We start from the raw sequence: 19,728 nt of genomic DNA on the forward strand, positions 1-19,728 counted from the left end.
CAGGCGAGGCCTGGCGCGCTGCAACGGCTGCAGGGGAGGAGCACTCATTTGCAGGCAGGAATCCCCAACAGTCACTATATTTAGCAGGAGCCTTATCCAGGATTAAAGCAGCCTACACTGCTCTTTGCTAGGGTTCATCTATTTTAGTTGTCCTCTTAACCTCTTGAAACAAGTTTCTTCCTACTTAAAAGCACCAACAAAACCGCAGGGCATCTCACACACCGCAGCAGGTCAGCAGTCTAGGAAGGCCTCTGTGTTAGAGCAGAAAGGCTCTATCAGGAAAATTCTCCTCTGGTCTAGGATCGTTTTTACAATCACAGCTGCGATTACAACGTAGTATAAATATGGTATGTACTACAGCAAATACATTAATAAAAATGCGTCTTTGCATGGACAATTAAGCTCAGGCCCATAAAAAGCAAGCAAAAATAGACAACTGAGACAAGTAAAAGCTGACGTGCAGTAACCAATGTCGCACGCCTCAGGGAGAGCTGGGTTTCCTTCCTACAAAAAAAACCACAACAACCCAGGACTTACAGCTCTTGCTCACAACCATATCAAATTTCCATTGCAATCCAGGTTCAGGGTTTCTTTGTTTTACTCAAACTATCCCAACTCAGGTCAATAACCCTTTTGTGTCAGGAACATGGATCGTCCAGCGATGCCCGCGCAGGCGGCCACGCTGCCAAGGCCGCTAGGAAGGAAATAATTTCACGGTGTGCAAGAAGCACAGCGCAGCCTGACGTACGAAACGTGCTGTCACGGTCTGATGCTGTGGAGCTGAGCCCAGGCTGTGGCAAAACGGCTCCTTTCCTGTGTTCTGTGGGGTGGAATAAAAACCAAACCAAACCACACCTGCTTTTCAGTGGGATATTGATCTCCACCTATGAGGAATCTGGCTAAAATCACAGAGATTCCAGTTAACAGACTCATAACAGCACCGTTTCGCCTTCAGTACTAGGGAATCAATCAGGCCTAAAATGAAAATAGTTCTGCATTCCTCCACCGACAAACACCCCAAAAGTACTGTTTTCAAAATTAACCACAATTTTAGTACATCCAAATTCCAGTTCCAAGGCCTTTACCCAGAAAAACTCTTCAAATGCACTGAAATTAATGGCATGTTTATAATTTAAGTCAATCCTTTCACTGGACTGGTGCCCAGGTCTGACTGCATGAATATCCCGCTATTTCTCAAATCCTCCTGTTCCCAGAAGAGAACGATAGCGTTACACAGCTGAGAGGCCGTGATATTCCAACACGATTCCTCTGGTCTGTCATCTTACGAGAAAGGACTGGACTATGGCATTATGCAATCAGTAAAGCTAAGCTCCGCTTTGTTTTTTATGGAAAAAGGGCATCTTTAAAAGAACTTTCTATAGGCAACAGTTTCAAGTCTCCATATTACGTCTCTCTGATTTCTAAAACAATAGAGCAGTTCTTTTCCACCAGTGCCACTGGAAATAGACGCCTACACCGCAGCGGTGTTCTGCGCAGTCGTGGCCCCCAAAGTTCTGTGAGTATCGAGCCCGACCCAGCGGGCGCTCCCCAAGGCAGGCAACAGGAAAGCAAGCTCACAACTGGTACGGATTTTTGCCCTGACTGTATTCAGACGTGTACGATTTACTTAAAATAAAGAAGTTGCGTGCCCAGGCTGACGATACGCTGTAACGGTGTCAGCACCCACTGGGGGCGGCGGGAGGGGGGAATAACTTTCCATTCTAGAAGACTTAATGCCACCAACAAGCAAAGTTTGCTGCATGTGAAGAAATGAAATCCTTCACACTGTTAAACAATTAAAAATGTATTTTAATTCTACAAATTTACAAGAAAAAAAACCAAAATAAACCCAACAAAAAGAAAAACCTGAAAATAAACCAGAAACTGTTCCAGGATTGTACTTCAAGTTTTCCTTTGTCAAATTTTGTAATGATCCTTGGCTTTTCGGGTTAATTCCAGTCCTCTAATGGAATGCAGCAGTTATACTCCACACCCAGCAAGAGCCTTTGAATCTGTGATGACATTTGACTTTTTCCCTGTGAAAAACAACTAGTTCCCTGACGTGAGGAACAGAACTTGGGCACCCAGAAATCCACTCACATGAACAGTTCTCTTTTTTTGTTGTTCTTTTTTCCCCCCCTTTTCATGTCGAGTTTAAAACTTGAGGCTGAAACCAGGTCCTGCAGCAGATGCGCCTTGATTCGTGGTAGTCAGATGAAAACCTGTGTCTTTCAGATCATCATCACCCTGCGAAAACCAATCACAATTCATTTGTCAGGAAGTGGCTGCAGCTGTATTTTCCCCTCCAACACAACAATCTAAACAACCACCACCACGGCATCTTTAGGAGATGAGAAAGGAACGTCTGATTTAGCAGCACCGTAGCCAACGCCAATGCAGAGCGTTATTCATGATCTTTAAACACTGCTATTGCGAAGGCTGTATTTTCTAAAGGCATCTCAAGCATAGTCCTAGCTTGTCTACCTACTTTTGACTGCACGTGTGAAAGGTGAAACAAATTTGTGAAGACCCTCTATAAATATGTACAAACTACACTTATTCAGCATCTCATGAGGCACACTCTGCATATCCCCTGTGACAATTTTTATACCCTCAAAACTCAAGGCTAAACAAACTTTTAGGCTACGTCACCTGTTAAACTGGGCACAATAAGGGTACAGTGCTACTTTGTCTCTGCCGAGACATGGAAATGGCAATAAGAGTTGATGCAATTAAGGCACCTGAGACCGTAACACGCCCTCCTTACACCGGCGTCTTTTTCAGCCAGCTTCTTTTCAAAATGGGCAGCACGCTCCCCAGACAGGAAGAACCCCAGCCTCGCCTTTTTTGAATTCTTCTCCAAATACTGGGAAAAGGAGCCTGTTTCTACCCACAAGGTACGCGCAACTTCCCAGGCTTTGGACTTTTTTCACGAATAAATTTGCAGCTTTGAAAGCTTAGCTGGAAGCGTAAACCCGTGTACACTTTCAAAGGACAAAACGTTCTGCGCCACGACAAAACCGGCCTCAGATTATGTACTGGAATTACAATTCTGTGCCTGCAACAGTTATCGGACCTGCCCTTTGAGAGGAACCGAGGGAAAGCCAGACTTCTGTCGGACTTCTGTACTGGCTTTTTCACGCAAGTACAGGTGAGCCTCGGATCCCAGCCCCAGGAGACTAACAAAATGCAGTCCACGTAAACTTCCCCAAAATCAGGATTTGGACGTGGGAAGCCTGTGCCCGCGGCCTCGATCCGCCCCTGCTCACCAACTGACTGTATCCGAGGCCTCCCTCAGGCGGTCGTGGGCTGGTGCCGCGCTTTACCCGTTGCTGTTCACTTTTTGCTGGCCAGGTGGGAAACATGGAGGGGTCAATCGGAAGGGGGGTCTCTCGGAAGTACTCATGCTTCAAACCATCTTCAGCAGTAATTCTTCTGGCTGGGTAGTATGTCAAAAAGCTGAGAAGAATTGAGGAAGACAATGAAACAGGGATGCAGAGGGACAGAAAGAAGAAAAAATATATTCTTCAGAAACAGGACTTAGAATTTTCTGGTGTTTAACAAAAGAATTCTGTTAGTGGGTGTGATTGCTGACACAGGTGATCTAACGTAGCTGGCGGGGTTTAAAAGCATGCTTCCTTCATGAACCTACAATTAATGGAACTGCAGCTGGAACTACACATCAGAAGTAGCTTTTGTAGGGATCTGTTACTGAGGTACAAATCGTGGGACACCTCAGAACCTAGGGGTAGCCAGAGACAGCTCAAAAGGGGTCCGGGATGGTTCAGTTAAAATATTTTACAGTGCTGCTTTGCTTTTTAGAGAAGACAACTGAGATAGTATTGATACACCACAAAGCACTGTAGTGTAGTGTAACTTAACTGTACAGCTCGTGGTTATTTTCTACCTGTCACAATACAGAAACATGTTCTACTGTACTGCTCACCCTACCAAGCAGCATTTGGGCCTGACGTACACTTACTCGGGTGTTTCTGTAAGCTCCAGACTCACACGAACACTACAGGGTTGTCATTCTTACCCAAAATAATGAAGACACAGCTCTGTCATAGGCAAATCAAGTAAGCAGTAGATGACACTGATGTGATATCCATCTTTGTTAAAGCAAGTTGTGCTTGGACCTTCTGAAAGGTCATCAAACTTCCACTAAATTATTCACAACTCATTGAAAAACCTGGAGCAGCGTAATTCTTAAAAACTGGAAAGTCTGAAAATCCCTCTTCTTTAAAAAAAAGTTGGGTTTCTTATATTTAATTTTGTAAATAGAGTTCTAAGTAAGATCTGAAAATAATTTCCACTACCTCATGTCAAGAAATTTAAAGGAACTATTAGGGGAGGGAGGGGAACAAACATCTCTCAAGCCATTGTCAACCTTTTAAATAAAAATGGATCGCGATGCAATCAGAACGCACCAGTGGAGTGGGCTGAAAGGACTGCCAGAACATGAGATGTGACAGAACTCAAACCTTGAAAATCGAGGAAAAAAACCCAGATTGCTATTTTCCTAATTCTTTAACATGATCTCTAGAACATACTGCTTTCCCCCCCGCCCTTTTTCCAACTGTAATTTAATTGTTTTAACAAGATCCATCAGCAGACTCCACGACAGCTGACTCACCCCAGAATTACACACGACATGAATGAGCTAAAACTACTACTAAAACATTTTTCTATTCTTCTAGGCTATAGGTGTGCGAGAATAATCTTGGACTGAGCTTTAACAGCAGGTGTTGAGAGGTTGGTACACTGAAAAAAGCTGTTGCAAGGAGTGTCACAGACAAACTTCAAATGCATCAGCAAGTTTTGACATGGTTAAATGCACTGAAATAGCATGTTTCACTGCAAGTCATTGTCCACCACTATCACAGCACGTGAACCTGTTTTCCCAAGGATACCCTCGTAGCTGGCACTTACTTGTTCATCAGATCAAAGCCCTGATCAGAGAGGAGCGCTCCAAATCTCTTGCGTAGATTGTTATAGGGATATTCGGTGAAGGTCATCTTCTTCACTGCTGGCAGCTCATTGTAACCGGGCCAGATTTTTTCGCTCGGAGTGCCTAAATCCTGTAAATTAAAATATCTCCTTAATAAACTCATTCTAGAGCGCAACCCTTCTGCTTATTCATTATGTAGCCGCAGGAGGTGGTAAGTATCCAGAGAAAACAGGAGAAAACACAAATCATGATCTCAGCCTCCTGTAAAACAAGAATCAGAGCAATGAGCCTTTTATTAAGGCTGAATCTCGGTCAAAGAGCAACAAGCACTTCTAATTTCTTACTACTCTAAAGTGCCTGCCTCTCAAACCAGCCAGTCAGAAGCAAAAAAATTGTTAAAAAAGTTACCTTAAAAACTTTGTTAATCTGGTCAATTTCTGACTTCCCTGGAAACAGGGGTTTCTGCGTTAACAGCTCTCCAAATATACACCCCACCGACCACATGTCTATCGCCGTTGAATATTCCTGAAAAGAAGGAATACATTATACCTTAGAAAATCAGTGAGATACTTTCACTGAGTTGTTTGGGGTTCTTTTGTTGTTCTTTTGGTTTGGGGTTTTAGGGATTTTTTTCCCTTAAAGATCCTACCGCTCCGGACATACAGTCATTCCAATACCCAAAGCACAGGTCTCAGCTGTATTTATTTAAAAGTTGAAGTTACTGTGAATGATGAGTAATACCCACAGACACAAACACGTCAGGATGGAACGTGAAAGGCCAAACAACGTTGCCTTTCCTTTTCACTCACAGAGGTCACAACTAGCAAAGCGTTCTCCCTCGCGCTCTTACACACAGATCCTCAGCCCTTATTTTGCCACAACGGCAATCTCAGGTTATGGGCACAAAACCTGGTCTCCGTGGTAAGCCTCTTCTCTTAAATGTGGCCAGAAATAAATACAGAAACATTTTGAAAGACAGCATAGGGCTCCTTTCACTTTTGCACCCATTTTTTATGGTGGTAGTGCAGTACGTTTTTCTGGCGTGCTTCTTGTCACTGAAGCCCTACAGAACCCTACCGATTTCACCCAGATTTCAGTTATGAACAGGTCATGGGTAGGGCGCGTTGCCAGTACCTTGTTCCGCTCTCAGGTGTCACAAATTTTAGACTAAGTTTAAAAAAAAATAAAAATCCAGCTGCCAGTGGCGTTTTGCGCCAATGGACGAGACGCCCGGCAGCAGCACCACCACGTCGCCATTCTGAGGGAGAAAAACTCAATCTGTCACCCACCCACCTTCTATCTGTGGAAGGTGGAACTTCTTTAGCTGTGTTAGCAGGAAAAATAATACTGAAGATTCAGAATTTCCACTTCTAAAGACTTCTAAGGAGTCAAGCGTCCACTACTGTGTTCATAAATTATTAAATAAGTCACTCCTCTAGCAGACAGAGGAATAAGGAGAAACATACCTTGGCTCCAAGCAACAGCTCTGGAGCCCTGTACCAAAGCGTCACGACCACTGGCGTGTAAGGCTTCAGTGGAGATCCGTATTCTCGGGCTAGTCCAAAATCTCCAACCTAAACGAAAATTGGGAATCAGCAGTATTTCCACCACTGGCCGCAGCATCTACTAACGCTGCCAATACGTGCCGGCCACGTTGGCGATCGCACGGCTTCCAGCCTTCAAAAGTAGCCACACAGAATAAACGGTTTCTCATGGGCCTTGCCTTTTACCACTGAAGGGAAAAAACGTTTTTCCCTTCCTGAGGCCAAGTAAGAGTTCCTGTCATTGATCCCCTTGACAGAAAGCGTGTACGACAGCGAGAGAAACAAAACCAAACGCCAATAGATGCCGACTTCAACTCTGCAAGAAGAGAATTCAAAGTCCAGTTTTCCTGAGAAAGGGAAAGGCTTAACAACGGTAACAGCTGTCAGACGTACGTAACGGCAGCGTACAGCTGGCACCTAAAATTTAAAAGTAAAAATTTAGATCTTATGTCATGATCTTATTATACTGCTTTTCTCTTCGATTTTTGGAAGAAGTCGGTGAAAGGTTAGATAGATTTTTAAAGTGTGCAACTTTTTTAAAGACTTTGTAATGGGAATCTCCACCTCCCCCAGTAACTGCACAGTTCAGCACTACTACAGGGATTTATGTTCTTTATTAAGCCTCACAACCTCTGAGGTTGAAAGAGCAACCCCAGCTCAAGCACTGTGATACTGACCATGACACGGTCACACGTGTAGTGTGCTGCATCACTGGGAGGTGAGCACGGGCCAGACTTCCAATCTCCCTATGAAGAATTCAGCATTCACCAGAGCATGTTTATCAGTCACATCCCAGCATAAATCTTGCGGCTGTGGCAAGGCGGTCTCTTTAACAGGAAAGTTCCCTCTTTCGCAACTGTATGTTTTACAAGCCACGCCTCACGCCTCTTAAAGACTAAGGGAAAAATCCTACCCAGTTCTTGACACAGCTACAACGTGGTGTAATTTTGCCACACAAGCTTTTTAGTAAGCGTGGTATATTTCACGTGGTTCTTACTTTTAAAATGCCTGAATGACTGAGCAGCAGGTTGGAAGTTTTCAGGTCTCGGTGAAGTATCCAGTTGTCGTGAAGATGCTTGACTCCTCGCAGTAACTGAATCATCAAGGTTTTCACTTCACCTGAAATGATAAAAAAAAGCCAAATGCCTTTAAAAGAAGAAACCTGTCTTTCTTTTTTTTTTTGTTTTGTTTGGAGAACAGGGAAGGGGACGGGGGAAGAAAGGGATGTCAAGTTAAAAGGACAGCGTAGTCTGCACCATAAACACACGTCACAGAACAGGGGCAGTTAAACCAGAGCTGCCAATAAAGCAAAATTCAGTTGGATAGCGGGAATGCATCCGAATAATGCTCAGAAATTAATGTCTCTCAAAAACATAGGAAGTGGCCAGGATTCAGCCCTCACGTTCTTTTCCAGTTTAGCACAAGGGGAAACTCCCTCAGTTTCACATCTAAACCTCCACCCTAAGCACGCAAACCAGTTTCATCAGCCAAATATCACTATGGATGTCAGCACTCCCAGGCTATGATCCTATCTGAGCTTCTATCAGTAAAATCAGACAGAACAGAGAAAAAGCAACGAAGCCTCTGTTCCAAAGAACACTCGTAGGACATTCCAAGGCAACACACATCACCGTACAAAGCAAGTTCCCTGATGTCAGTACGGCCCAAAGACACTGAGGTTTGTGTTGGCCACTTTGCCTGTTTTGAGAATCAAAGGAGACTACGGCAAATGGTACCTGGCAGAAATGGTTGCTTCATTGTTTCCATCAGGCTCTTGAGATCGTGTTCTACATAATTCATTACGATATAGATTTTATCCATATTACTACCTACAACAATTTCCTAAAAGACAGAAACAGAGTATCAGAACAAGCACGTGGTATTGAAGAAGCATTCAGAAATGCATTTTAGAAATACACTGGCAAGAGGATATATGGACCCTGACACTGGTAAAATCCATGGAAAAATGTATTTCTCTATGAAAAAAACCCCAGCTCGTTTTTGCAAAACATCAGATTACGTAGAGACAAGTAACATCTACATAATTTTATGGGTAGTAAATACAACTGTTTACAGAAACAAGCTCTGCTACGAATGCTAACATTTTTATAAGGCATTTTAAAAGCCAAGAGGCAGTATTTCAAAAAGAAAAATACTTTTGAAATAGAAGATTGTGGCCTTACTCTGACGGTGACAATATTAAGATGCTGTGCTTTCAGAATAGTATTTATTTCTCTCAGAGAAGTAATGGGAAAGCCTTCCTTTTCCTTTTCCATTTTCAGTCGCTTCAGAGCCACAATTTCATCTGCAAAGAAAACAGATCAGCTGCAGATTTCCCTTCACATACCTAATAAAATACACGTTAAGAGGTCCCCCAGTGTTCTGCCACTAATTTATTTGAATAAAAACCATTACTCAAGACATTCTGTTGAACCAAGAAGCAGAGTCAGTCTCATATTAGCAAAGTAAAAACAAAACAACCCACCACCACCACCACCACAAGATTGCCAAGTTGAAAGAATAAAATCCAAAACAAGAATCCAAAGTCTGCGTCATGGATTTCAGCATATTCCAATACAACTCGCCTGGAAAGAAGCTACAGAAAAAGTGCATTTAACTCTAAACTCCTCACCACAGTTAGGAAGACAAGACAGCAGACAGAAATGCCTCAAACACAGTTTGCCTCTGTTTAAAGACCCGACTTGAAACAAAGGTGCTCCTCAAAACATTACTGGAGTGGATTATTTAAATACATCTGGGGTTTGCAGGATGTTGCAGAGAACAATGGCTACGTGAGTCTCAGAGCGGGCCTTGAGACAGGGAAGGAAAAGGAAAACAAGCTCATGCATATGCCAACTCTATTTAAATTAAATATCTGCAGTTTTACTGTGTTACAGTTCCCCTTGAAAATGACCAGCTTGCTAGAAAGTAACGTAGCACTAGTGACAGCAACACTATAGGGAAACCAAGGTCAGAGCCAAAAGAACAGAGCGTATCTTGCTGCGCATATCTTTTTCAGGAAAACAGACGTGCTGCAATAATATCACTATTTTTGTTAAACTATCAAAGCAAATATTTCTTTCACTTGAGGAATCACCATGGAAGAGGATGGTATAAATGACTTGATGGTTGGCTCTTGCACCATCCATAGGAAGCGCAGTAGTTTCTCCAAGACTCTTGCCATTACAACAAAACAGAAAAGCAAAGAAGTTGAGCTTTAAAAATATAAATCCGCCTGTATACACGAGAATAGGTTTTCTGAGAGGGAGCTTAAAAAGAGCAAAATTTCTACAACCCAGTACCGCAGTATATACTCACTGCACACGAACCGCTGGGTGAATTCTCTCAGCGGTAGCTGTGCTTACAGTGACGCCTGGTGGAACGCTTACATCAACCATTGAAAACTTCCAACCTGGTGACCACAGCAGACCTCAAGCCACAAATAACTGCCTTTTGAGCCAGGAACTGAAATCGCGTTAACTGCTCTACATCATCATGGCTAATACAGAGATTACTTCTGAACTCAGGGAGCTGCAAGTGCAGCCCTTACGCCAAAGTCCACATCCTATTAACAAGATTACTCTTCATAAGGAAGAGAGTATTTTACATTTTGTTCATCAGTGAAAAAGCGCAGAACTGTAATTTGCACAAACTGCAGCCCTACATAGCACGAAGATAAGAACTGGAGACCACTTATTACTAACCAGTCTTCTTGTCTTTTGCTCTGTACACGACACCGTATGTTCCTTCTTCAATCCTGTTCAAACACTGAAATTCCTCCACGCTACGACATCCCTGAAAAAACAGGCACAACATTTACTCCTCCAGCATCTGGGGGAGGGTTTTGCTTGCCTCTTTTTTAAGAGGACATAAAGTAAACTTCAGCGACTTCATAGGAATAGTTTCTGTTCACGTTAAGGGAACCCTTCTCTCACAAGTATCTATTTTCAGATAGCAATGCCAAGGTATCAGAGTATCAAATGGATTATTACATTCTTATCTATATCTTAAAGAGTAATCTAGTTTTTGCTCCGTGCACATTTTTCCTTGTCAAAAAAAGACAGCAATATTTCACACAGAAGTATGTATTTTGTGATGTTGAGGCAGCAAGGCATGTTCTGCCCACGAACTGTCCCACGCGCAAACGCGTGTGTACGGTGCTAACACAGCAGCTAGGGAAATCCGGTTGCCTACGATATTCTCAAGCGTCCTTTAAGTGATCCTCTACCTGAAGCGCAGGAAGATACTTCGGAAGCTCTTGTTTCAGTTCAATAGGGGAGGAAGCTGGTGAGTCAGGAATATAGTCTCCTTCTGTCATTGCGTTGGAATGAGGGGTACCCTCCCCTACTTCCTCCTCTTCCACCTCGCTTCCGGCTGAATCTCGGTCAAACCGTGACTCTGTAACTTTAAAAGTCAGAATCAGTCATGGAAAGAGGGAGCCCTCTGGGACAATTAAGTTCAGCTTTAGACGGATAAGGAGAGTGAAACGCTGATCACTATACAAGAGACAGGTGTGCAACTTACACAACTTCAGCTGCTGCAACAATAAAGACCAACAAGAAGGCTAATGGCTCCTCTCTGCGGAGCTGATGCTTTCGATAACTTGCTTACAGCCACGTACGCACTATTTCCAGCGTTAAATACAGCACATCAGAAAAGTAAATCTTTACAGTAACAGAATGAGAGAGAAAACTGACCGAGTATATCTCATTCTGATTGCAAAGCATTTTTGATGGGAGGGCGGGACAAGAGACCCAAAATGAAGAAGGAGGTCACATAGCTCATTAGACTAGGATCGGATTTCCTCTAAACATCGCCTTGGAACAGATTTCAAGGCATTTCTGATTCTGACATGAGAACGGACCCAAAATGCCAAATATACGATGCTTTAGAATGATGGCAAAACTGCAACAAGAAATACTTTTAAAATATTGTTAAATATTTGTAGAAACATTTATTCGGCTGCAAAAATTCAGGCAAACACTTTAAGTGTTCAGTATTTGCATTGTACCAACTGGGATGTGGTTTCCATTCTCCCGTTCCTCCTCTTCACTCATTTCTTCCTCGCTCACCTCTTCTGCAAAACAGAATCAAGTGCAACTGATAAGCTCGAAGTTCCTTGTAAGACAGATCTCTACTGAAATGCTTTTCTAGTTCACCAGGCCTTTCTCACCACTATCTGGTCAGTGACCTTGTACTTCTGTTTCACTTGGAAAGCAAACGCTTCCCCCAGCGCAACAGAACTGCGCCTTTCAGCTTCCAGCAGGGAACACAGCCCTTACCAATTATCTGGGAACTCAGGGACAGGTGAATAAGTTAAGTCAGGGAACTTAAGAATATTTGCTTATTAACTGCAATTCGTTTTAAAGAAAAACACCCAGCCATCAGAGCGTGCTTTGTGCCTTTTCTTTACTAATTAATGACAAGAATGGCTGTAAGTCGAATTCTTTACTAAACCTTTTTTTATTATGTTTATTTATTTGTACTGGCACTAAAAAAAAAATAAAATCTGAAATTTGCGACTGAAAATAATTCAGACTGACAGAGACATTTATTTCACCACCCACCCAATAAGTGCAGAATTGTTCTCTCCAGAATAGTTGTTATGTTACAAAATTACTCGAACTGTTGCCTTACACCATTTAGGAAGGCAAAAATGGCTTTCAGTGTTCTAATCTGGCTTCTTAGACAAGTAATTGGTATTACCTCTATATAAAAGGATAGAATAAGACTTGTACTTGGTTTTTTTCTTTTTAATTATCTTGACCTGTGAGGTCTCAGCCTATCCTAGACTAAGAGAAAAGGAAAATGTTCAAATAAAACAATACAGATGAGAAACAAAGAAAATCATAGCACACCATTCTAGGGCCTGCTTTATGTTACTTACCAGCTGACTGCTCAGATACTTCCTCAGAATTGCTTCCCGTCTCCTCCTCCTCCTCCTCCTCCTCTCCCTCTTCCTCAGAACCTTCACTGCTGGACTCTTCCTCCTCTTCTTCCGAGCCTGATCCAGATTCTGCTAGGGAGTGATCAAACACACAACTAAGCAGGCACATGCTCTAACAACGGTGTTTCCCCAACAGACAACTGCACAATTAATTACATCCACTAAATTGCGTTTAATCACCTGATGACGACTCTGCCGAGCTGGTTTTTCTCTCGCTGTCACTGATGTCTTGCAAGTCTGAAAGAGGATCTCTCTCTTCTGGTTTCTCTTCTTTTACTGTTGAGACCATAAAAATTAAAAACAGGGCGCTGACTGAATGTCACTTCTACTTATAAGACTCTGAATACCCGGATAACTGCTTTACTTTCTCTGGCCATTAAATTGGTGCTGATCATTCTGCACTGGAAATACAGAACTTTAAAAAAAGAAAAATTCACTCTGCTCAAACAACAAACAGCTTTTCTGAATTGCAGCGGTGCAGGATCAACAGCCAAAAATGTGGGATATTTTGGTTTTTTTAAACCTGATACATGCCTAAGCCCCTCTAAGTGTAATTAAAAAACAAAAAAATAAAGTAACATGGCAACAAGAATCACCACAACACAGGCTCACTAACGCGTGTACATACAGGGCTTGCTGTCAGCGCGCACTATCGTAATGCAGTCCCTCTGGACCACCATGAAACATGCCAATGACTGTTGATCAGTCAGACAGTAGCTTCGAAGGACTTACTGCCTGCCTCCACCTGGGATTTCAGCTAACCACATTCTGCAGCCAGCTTACTTGAAATAGTTACGCTCATTTTTACAGCTACGCACATTAATAAAGCAGACGCAGAGCTTTTCTTCTGTAACCAAAGACACTTCTATGCCAATGGTGCACGTTCTCAACTCGCTGTTAGGACCTTCTAGGCCTGGGAAGGCCCATTTTGTGGCTTAGAAAACACATTTTACCATCTAACCAGAATACTGCCCTAAGCATGTATTTTCTTCTACAAGATGACAACATCAGTGATGCTTAAACTACATTGACCCCTGAAGGTAACTTTTTAGGGTAGCTTAGCTCCTACCAACAGATGCAACTGGAGCTAGTGTGAACAATCCCTTTTTAATCTGCAAGGGAATTAAACTACAAAATTTTAAAAATTCAGTCAGCTGCTTCTTTCGTTACTGAATGAGGTAACTCTGAAACTTTTTAAATCACTCCTTCTACTAAGAAGGAAGGATCCGTTCAATTTGTCACTTGCACAATTACCTGCAAAACCAGCACTGCTTGAGAAGACAGGACATACATACATATTCTTGAATATTCCAGAGCTACGCCACCATGGCTGAAGCGGACGATACTTTCAATAGAGTACCAGGGATATAGGTTCGCTCCTAAAAATGAAACGCTACCCCAGAGAGCTCCTCCTAGCCCCCAGGCAAAGACACGATGGAGTGGCAAATGCTACCTGGTTTCCTGCTATCTCCTTGCTCAAGCTTGTCTCTCTGCTGTCGTAATGGGCTGCGACTCCAGGGTCTCATTTTTACTTTGTCTCCATATTCTTCCCTCACTGTTCTATGGTGTGCAGAAACTAGGGAAAACAAAACCGGAAGAAATTATTACATCTCCCTGCCCTAATTAAAATAATTCTATCTGCCGCAACCACCTGCTTTGCATACTTTTTGGTTTTTTTTTTACAAACTAAAGGGTAATGGGGAGGAGTGGAAGTGGACCTAACGACATCTAGGGGAATAAAGGACTATGATTTACCTCATGCACAATAAAATATGGGTTTGTACTACTGGGAGTAAGGTGCTGCCATACATAGGAAACAGAAGAAAGGTGCTCTATATACTAGACAGTAAATACCCTGAAACTAAGGTATTAATGCCAGAGAAAGAAGTGGACAGACCCAGAAGACACATAAAAGAATAAAAACAGCTAAGGATTAGAAGGAGCCGACAGAACATTTAGAGCAATAAAAATAACTAAAATGAAAGGCTAGGTAGATTGAACAGCATCAGTGTAAGTACCAAGCACAAAGAGGAGCTGTTCAGTATGAGCCGAACTAGAAAGAAGAGCAATAAATATGGCTTCTGCTGCTACTCTTGAACAATCTTTGTCACTTGATCATGGCAGAGGGCTCTGATTTTTACCTCTGAAAGCTGGGAGAGATCCTTTAACCAAAAATGATCTGAACTTAAGATGGCAAGTCTCTGATATGCTATGCAAAGTGAGGGTTCAGGTGTAGAAGTGAATTTAAATTGCTCAGTTATCAGAACTTCCCCACTTGACTCTCATTACAGCCTTTTTCATGGTTGGAGTACTTACATGATCTCTCTCCCTCCCTTTGCAATTTATTTCCCCATATCCTTAAAACACTTAATTTTGAGACTTCCACCTCTATCAAATCGGGTTAGACTCGGCCAGAGTTCAGAAGTGACTGAGATCACAGCAGCTGCACACACACACATGCAGAGACAACGTCAGTTGCACAGATTTTGTTTCTATAGGAAACCAGACTAAGAGAGAAAGGCAAAGAAAGACTTTCTAACCAATACGCTGTGGTATTTAAGGGATATGACTTTGTTTTATTTTCCCATGTAGAACTTCCTAGATTCCCCTCCGCCCCATGTAGAAGCCTCCCCCCAAGCTCCCCACCCTTGTTTTTCTTTTATTTTTTTTCAATTCTGGCACTGACCTAAATACAAAATGCTTTCTACGCCTCCGTTCCACCACCGCGTCAGCAGACGGTAAGCCCAAACAACATTTACAGAGAGACAGTTACCTTCTCTTCTGGCTTCCCGTTCCTTACGTCTTTCTTCAGCTCGCCTTTCCCGTTCTTTTTGCTCCCGTTGTTCTTTTTGCTGCTCTCTGATTTTTCTCTCTCGTTCTCGCTCAAGTTGCTCCAGACGATCTCTAGAAAAGAATTATTTTCTGTTACATTACAGTTCACTACAGATTCAGCATATGAGATAAAGGAAAACCGATTTTTCTCTATATAAACCATTCAATTGCATTAGCAACAATACACTGATTGCATCAATCAAAAACAGATGTAGCTTTTCAGCTGATCCTTTAAAAACAGTGTTTCAACGACAAAGACCATGCAGACACATGAGCTTCTGCACCCTTACCAGGATTTAAACGGCAGTTAAGCAGTTAATAAATCCCCTGATACTATGCAAAACTGGTTTGTGCTTTATTATTATTATTATTATAGTAAAATGCTGCTGGCAATGAATTCGCCTAAAAATATCTATTGCAATGAAGTCACTTACAAAGGTAATTAAAGTCAAGAACACATTTTCATTAGACATCACATTCACAGGATCACGGAACTGGCATCAGACCTTTTACAGGTTTTTCTTCTGAATTTTTTTTGTCAGTGAAACAATGAAAGGTTAGAGATAGATTTAGAGGCAGAAGCTGTTCATCTCTCTGTTGGTTTGCCACAGGGAGGGAGGGATGGATGTACCTCTCCCTCCTGGAATGTTCCCTTGCCATTTCTCTCCGTTTCTGTCTTTCCCATTCACGACGGGCTTTATCCTGCTCTTCTCTATGTCTCTTCCTACGCTCATGTTCCCGTTCTTTCTCTTTCACTCTGGCATGTTTCCCTAAACAAACAAGAATGAATTTTGGAGTGTTACTATTCAAAATATTTAGCGCTCTTACTTTTGAAACGCAAAGCTAGAAAGGATGAAACTTACAGTGACCTATTTTCATGTTCTCTGTTATTTTCTTAATGGAAAAACCCTGATCTGGAAGGGTGTCAGAAAATTACAAGATTGTAAGATCTTGCACAAGTGCCGGCATTAAAAATGGAAAAAGGATTCTAGTAACAGGAATACAGCAGGAATGTTTCCAGAAAGGACATTTTTTCCTTTACAGTCAGGTACAAAGATCATAGTTCAGCCCATTCACTCAGTGAAGCCAGAAAGAGGCTCAACAGATTTCAAAGAGTAAAAGCAGACTCCGTGTCCCTGTCCCAAAGTGATTACTGTCCTCTCACACTCATACATACCCCTGTCATTCCCATAAGGGCATTAAACTCCTGCACCTTATCCATTATCCACCTGACATGTTTTCTTTAGTTTGCAGTTACTGTTATTTGTTTTCTACATTGCACCTGCTTGGCTTCACCTTGGGAAGCTACCAGAAATCTTATCCAAATGCAGAAATAACAACCTTCTGCTGAATGACTGCGATGTCTACGTTTCTCTTTCCTCTTCTCATCTTTTCTATGATGGGTTTTTTCTTTCCGTGACATTTGCTGCGGTGGTTTTATAGCCAAGGAATCATCTTCTTCTCCTCTAAAATACAAGGCAAATGAATAAACTCAGAAAGGTTACAGGTACTGTCAAGCAGACTGTGTGCTATTTCCTCTTTTCTCCATTTTGAAAAGAATGCATTTTTCCTATTTTATTAATTTACATTGAAGTGCCTTTCCATAATACCCCCGAACCAAGGCAATAACAGCAGTACCTTACAGAAAACCATAGCCAGGTAGGTGAGAAGCTAAGATACTATTATATGCACACTTTTAATACACAAGCAAACTGAGGATGAATTAAACACTGAAGAGAACTCAGCAGGCCTGCTTTAACTGCAATTTCAGTGAAATATTTTATTACTAGGTAGTGGCCAGAACTGGACCACGACACCCTGTTAAGCCTTAACCAGTACTTCAAAATGATGCCCTGGCACATTCTATGAACAGGAGGCAAGATGGCACAACTATATGCTAAAGAACTTAAACTTTTCCCCTTCGGATATTTTTAAACCCTCTTCTTAGGACCTCTGAAGGTTAATTTCAGTAACTCTTCTTCAGGTAACAACATTATTCTCTTATTTTTACCTGTCTTCCATAGAGTCTTCCCTCCTGTAAGGTGAATTTCTGATCGTTATTTCCATGCGATGATCTCTCAACTCCCCCTCCTCAAGAGAATCCCGCTTTGAATCCCTATCATCTGACTGTGACAGGAACGCAAGAAAGGGCAAAACCAAAACGCGATTAATTTTTATGTCACAAAACTAAAAAATTTAAATAGTGCTCAACTCTTCTAGTCCTGGCTCAAAAGCCATCCTCAGCTCGTCAGTGAAGTCAGTGAAGCACACTGACTTATGACGCAGAGGCTTCACAGCTGTAATAAGCTAAATGCAGTTTGGTTGCAATTATAGCTGAACTTCTGTAAATTCGATGCAATTAGACAAAATTAAACAATGATTAAGGAGAACTGCATTAACTGTTATGGTTTTTTTCCCAAAAGAATGTTATTTTATACATAATCATACAAAACCAAATAGTAACACAAAAGTTATTCAAGAACAATTACTTAAACAAGTTCTTCTATAAAACCTTTGAAAGGTTTTTACATGAACTGCAACTTCCAGGTAATCACATCAGTTTCTTTACCTTTTCTAACCAACAACCACCAAACAAAGCGCAGTATGCAACGTAAGGTCAATGAGGTTTTAGCAAAGCATCATATTTTTGTCAGTCTTTGGAACTGAAGATCCCACACAAAACATGCACCAGAGCACAGAAGAACTCCGCTGACAAGGGAAGAAGGCTTGTCCTCATCAGCAAATGAGGACACAGGCACCAAAGCTCCACAGGTTTCATAAGAAATGCTTGTATACCAAAGGGTAGCTTACATTTTTCATACGTTTTATCTCTGCCTTCTCTTCTTGCTCCTTCCTTCGTTTTTTTTCCTGAAGAATTTCATCTAAAGTTTTCACTTTCCAAGAATCCTTTTCATCACCCATTTGAGTTTAAAAAAAAAAAACCACCTCTGAAAAAGAACACAGCGTTAATGAAACCTACACGAACTACACTGATCAACGCAGCCGTGTCTATTTCACACTGGCTTTTTCTAGGCAAACGCTTCATATACCATCTTCAAGTAAAGCCAAGTTGGCCTTGATTTACGCTGAACCAGAAGAGCCTGTTTTAAACCTAGAACACAGAGTCCCTGCTGGGAACTCTGGGACCTGCCCGGGTGACGCGGAAACGCCGTCCCCAAGCACGGCCGGTGCCTCAGCACCGTACGCGCCGGCCCGCTACGGCCTCCCTCCCACCGGGCAGACCCAGCCCGGCGCTGCCCGCACAGCCCGGGCGGGACGAGGCGGCCCCACGGCCCACGGCGCCCGTTCCGGCCTCCCACAGCGGTTTCACCCGAGGCCCCGCCGCCGCCGCCCGGGCTGACGGCTCGGCCAGGCTCCCGCAGATGCGGCACCCGGCCGGGCCGGGCTCCCTCCCTCCCGGGGTCCCGCCGCCCCCGGCTCCTCTCGCCGCCCCCCGCCCGAGCCGGGCCCACTCACCGCCGCCGCTACCGGAGACTGGGACGAGCAGCGCGGGACAAACGCGCCACTTCCGCCCGCCGCAGCAGGCTGATGACGCACGGCTGCCGGAAGGCGGCGGCGGGGGCGCGGGCCGGGGGCGAAGTGACAGAAATGGCCGAGGAAGGGTCAAATCGTGTGTCCCGCGCAATGCACCGGCCTTAGCCCTGGCGGGAAGACAATTAACTGCCTCTTCAATAATAAATAAGAAAACCCAACCAACAGCAAACACCCAGAAAAGGAGGAACTCTCACCCCTCCTGTCATGGCTTAGGACCATCCTGACGCTTACATACGAAAAGCTAAATTTTATTATTACTATTCACGTTTTTAAACCATTATTCCAACGATCACTTAAACAACAGAACTAACGCACTAAGGCGCATTAATTGAGTGTGAGAAGGGTGATCCCTAGAAAGGAAAACTAACCAAGTCCACGCAGATAGGACTTAACACGGTTATGGTTAAAGCGGTGAAGTTACTTAGCATGACCAGAGGTTACAACACAATACATTTTAGGAAAGATCATTATGTGCAGCTACTTTATTATCCATCCATCATTTTAGCTGGGAAATAATGTAATTTCAGAAACATGCTAACCACTGCAAGTGGCACCTTACATTTGCAAGCCTGCGCTCTTCAGCAAGGACTTGTGTTATTTCAGAAATTCACACTTTAAGGAAGACATGCCTCTTCTATGAGAACATACTTGACAAATGTCACTCATGCACCGATCGAGACAAGCTCTGTATCGGGTGCGGCTGTGAGGAATGCCAGTGAAATCCTACTGTATTCCAAGAGGGGACTTTCCAGAAGAAATTGGGCAGTGCTACCACCATGAGACAATGCAGCCAAAAGGCAGAGAGCTGGGGTGTAATACTGCAGTGAATGGTCCTTGTTTACCCAACAGGAACAACAGCAAAGAAGAATTATGACTGGATGAAGAAAAGGTCTTACCCA

General features: G+C 42.9%; 1 protein-coding gene across 4 annotated transcripts; it reads right to left on the bottom strand.

The window, feature by feature from the left end:
* Positions 1–1,788: 1,788 nt before the first annotated feature.
* LOC142066618 (cyclin-dependent kinase 11B) lies at positions 1,789–18,817 on the bottom strand. Of its 4 annotated transcripts, none has more exons than XM_075114300.1 (20): positions 18,752–18,817; positions 18,086–18,222; positions 17,286–17,401; positions 16,616–16,740; positions 15,906–16,044; positions 15,216–15,346; positions 13,896–14,018; positions 12,623–12,718; positions 12,383–12,511; positions 11,507–11,572; positions 10,724–10,893; positions 10,200–10,290; positions 8,679–8,800; positions 8,232–8,337; positions 7,493–7,614; positions 6,418–6,525; positions 5,360–5,476; positions 4,933–5,081; positions 3,270–3,459; positions 1,789–2,247 (listed from the first exon to the last, which is right to left on the bottom strand). In XM_075114300.1, the coding sequence occupies exons 2-20, from the start codon at positions 18,194–18,196 to the stop codon at positions 2,155–2,157; spliced, it is 2,304 nt and encodes a 767-aa protein (XP_074970401.1). In that variant the 5' UTR covers positions 18,197–18,222; positions 18,752–18,817; the 3' UTR covers positions 1,789–2,154. The 4 variants fall into 4 exon arrangements, with proteins under 4 accessions (XP_074970401.1, XP_074970399.1, XP_074970400.1 ...); XM_075114298.1 differs by having other exon boundaries at positions 10,724–10,899; XM_075114299.1 differs by having other exon boundaries at positions 12,383–12,514.
* Between the last annotated feature and the right edge of the window lie 911 nt (positions 18,818–19,728).

The sequence above is a fragment of the Phalacrocorax aristotelis genome, chromosome 19 (genome assembly GCF_949628215.1).
Source record: "Phalacrocorax aristotelis chromosome 19, bGulAri2.1, whole genome shotgun sequence".
Lineage (NCBI taxonomy): Eukaryota > Metazoa > Chordata > Aves > Suliformes > Phalacrocoracidae > Phalacrocorax > Phalacrocorax aristotelis.

Excerpts from the sequence above, each read along its gene's own strand:
- LOC142066618 (XM_075114297.1), bottom strand. The coding sequence starts at position 18,196 with ATGGGTGATGAAAAGGATTCTTGGAAAGTGAAAACTTTAGATGAAATT. Across the intron at positions 16,741-17,285 it reads GAAGACTCTATGGAAGACAG|AGGAGAAGAAGATGATTCCT; the intron begins GTAAAAATAAGA and ends CTTGTATTTTAG. Across the intron at positions 8,801-10,199 it reads AGCAAAAGACAAGAAGACTG|ATGAAATTGTGGCTCTGAAG; the intron begins GTTAGTAATAAG and ends TTTTCTTTGCAG.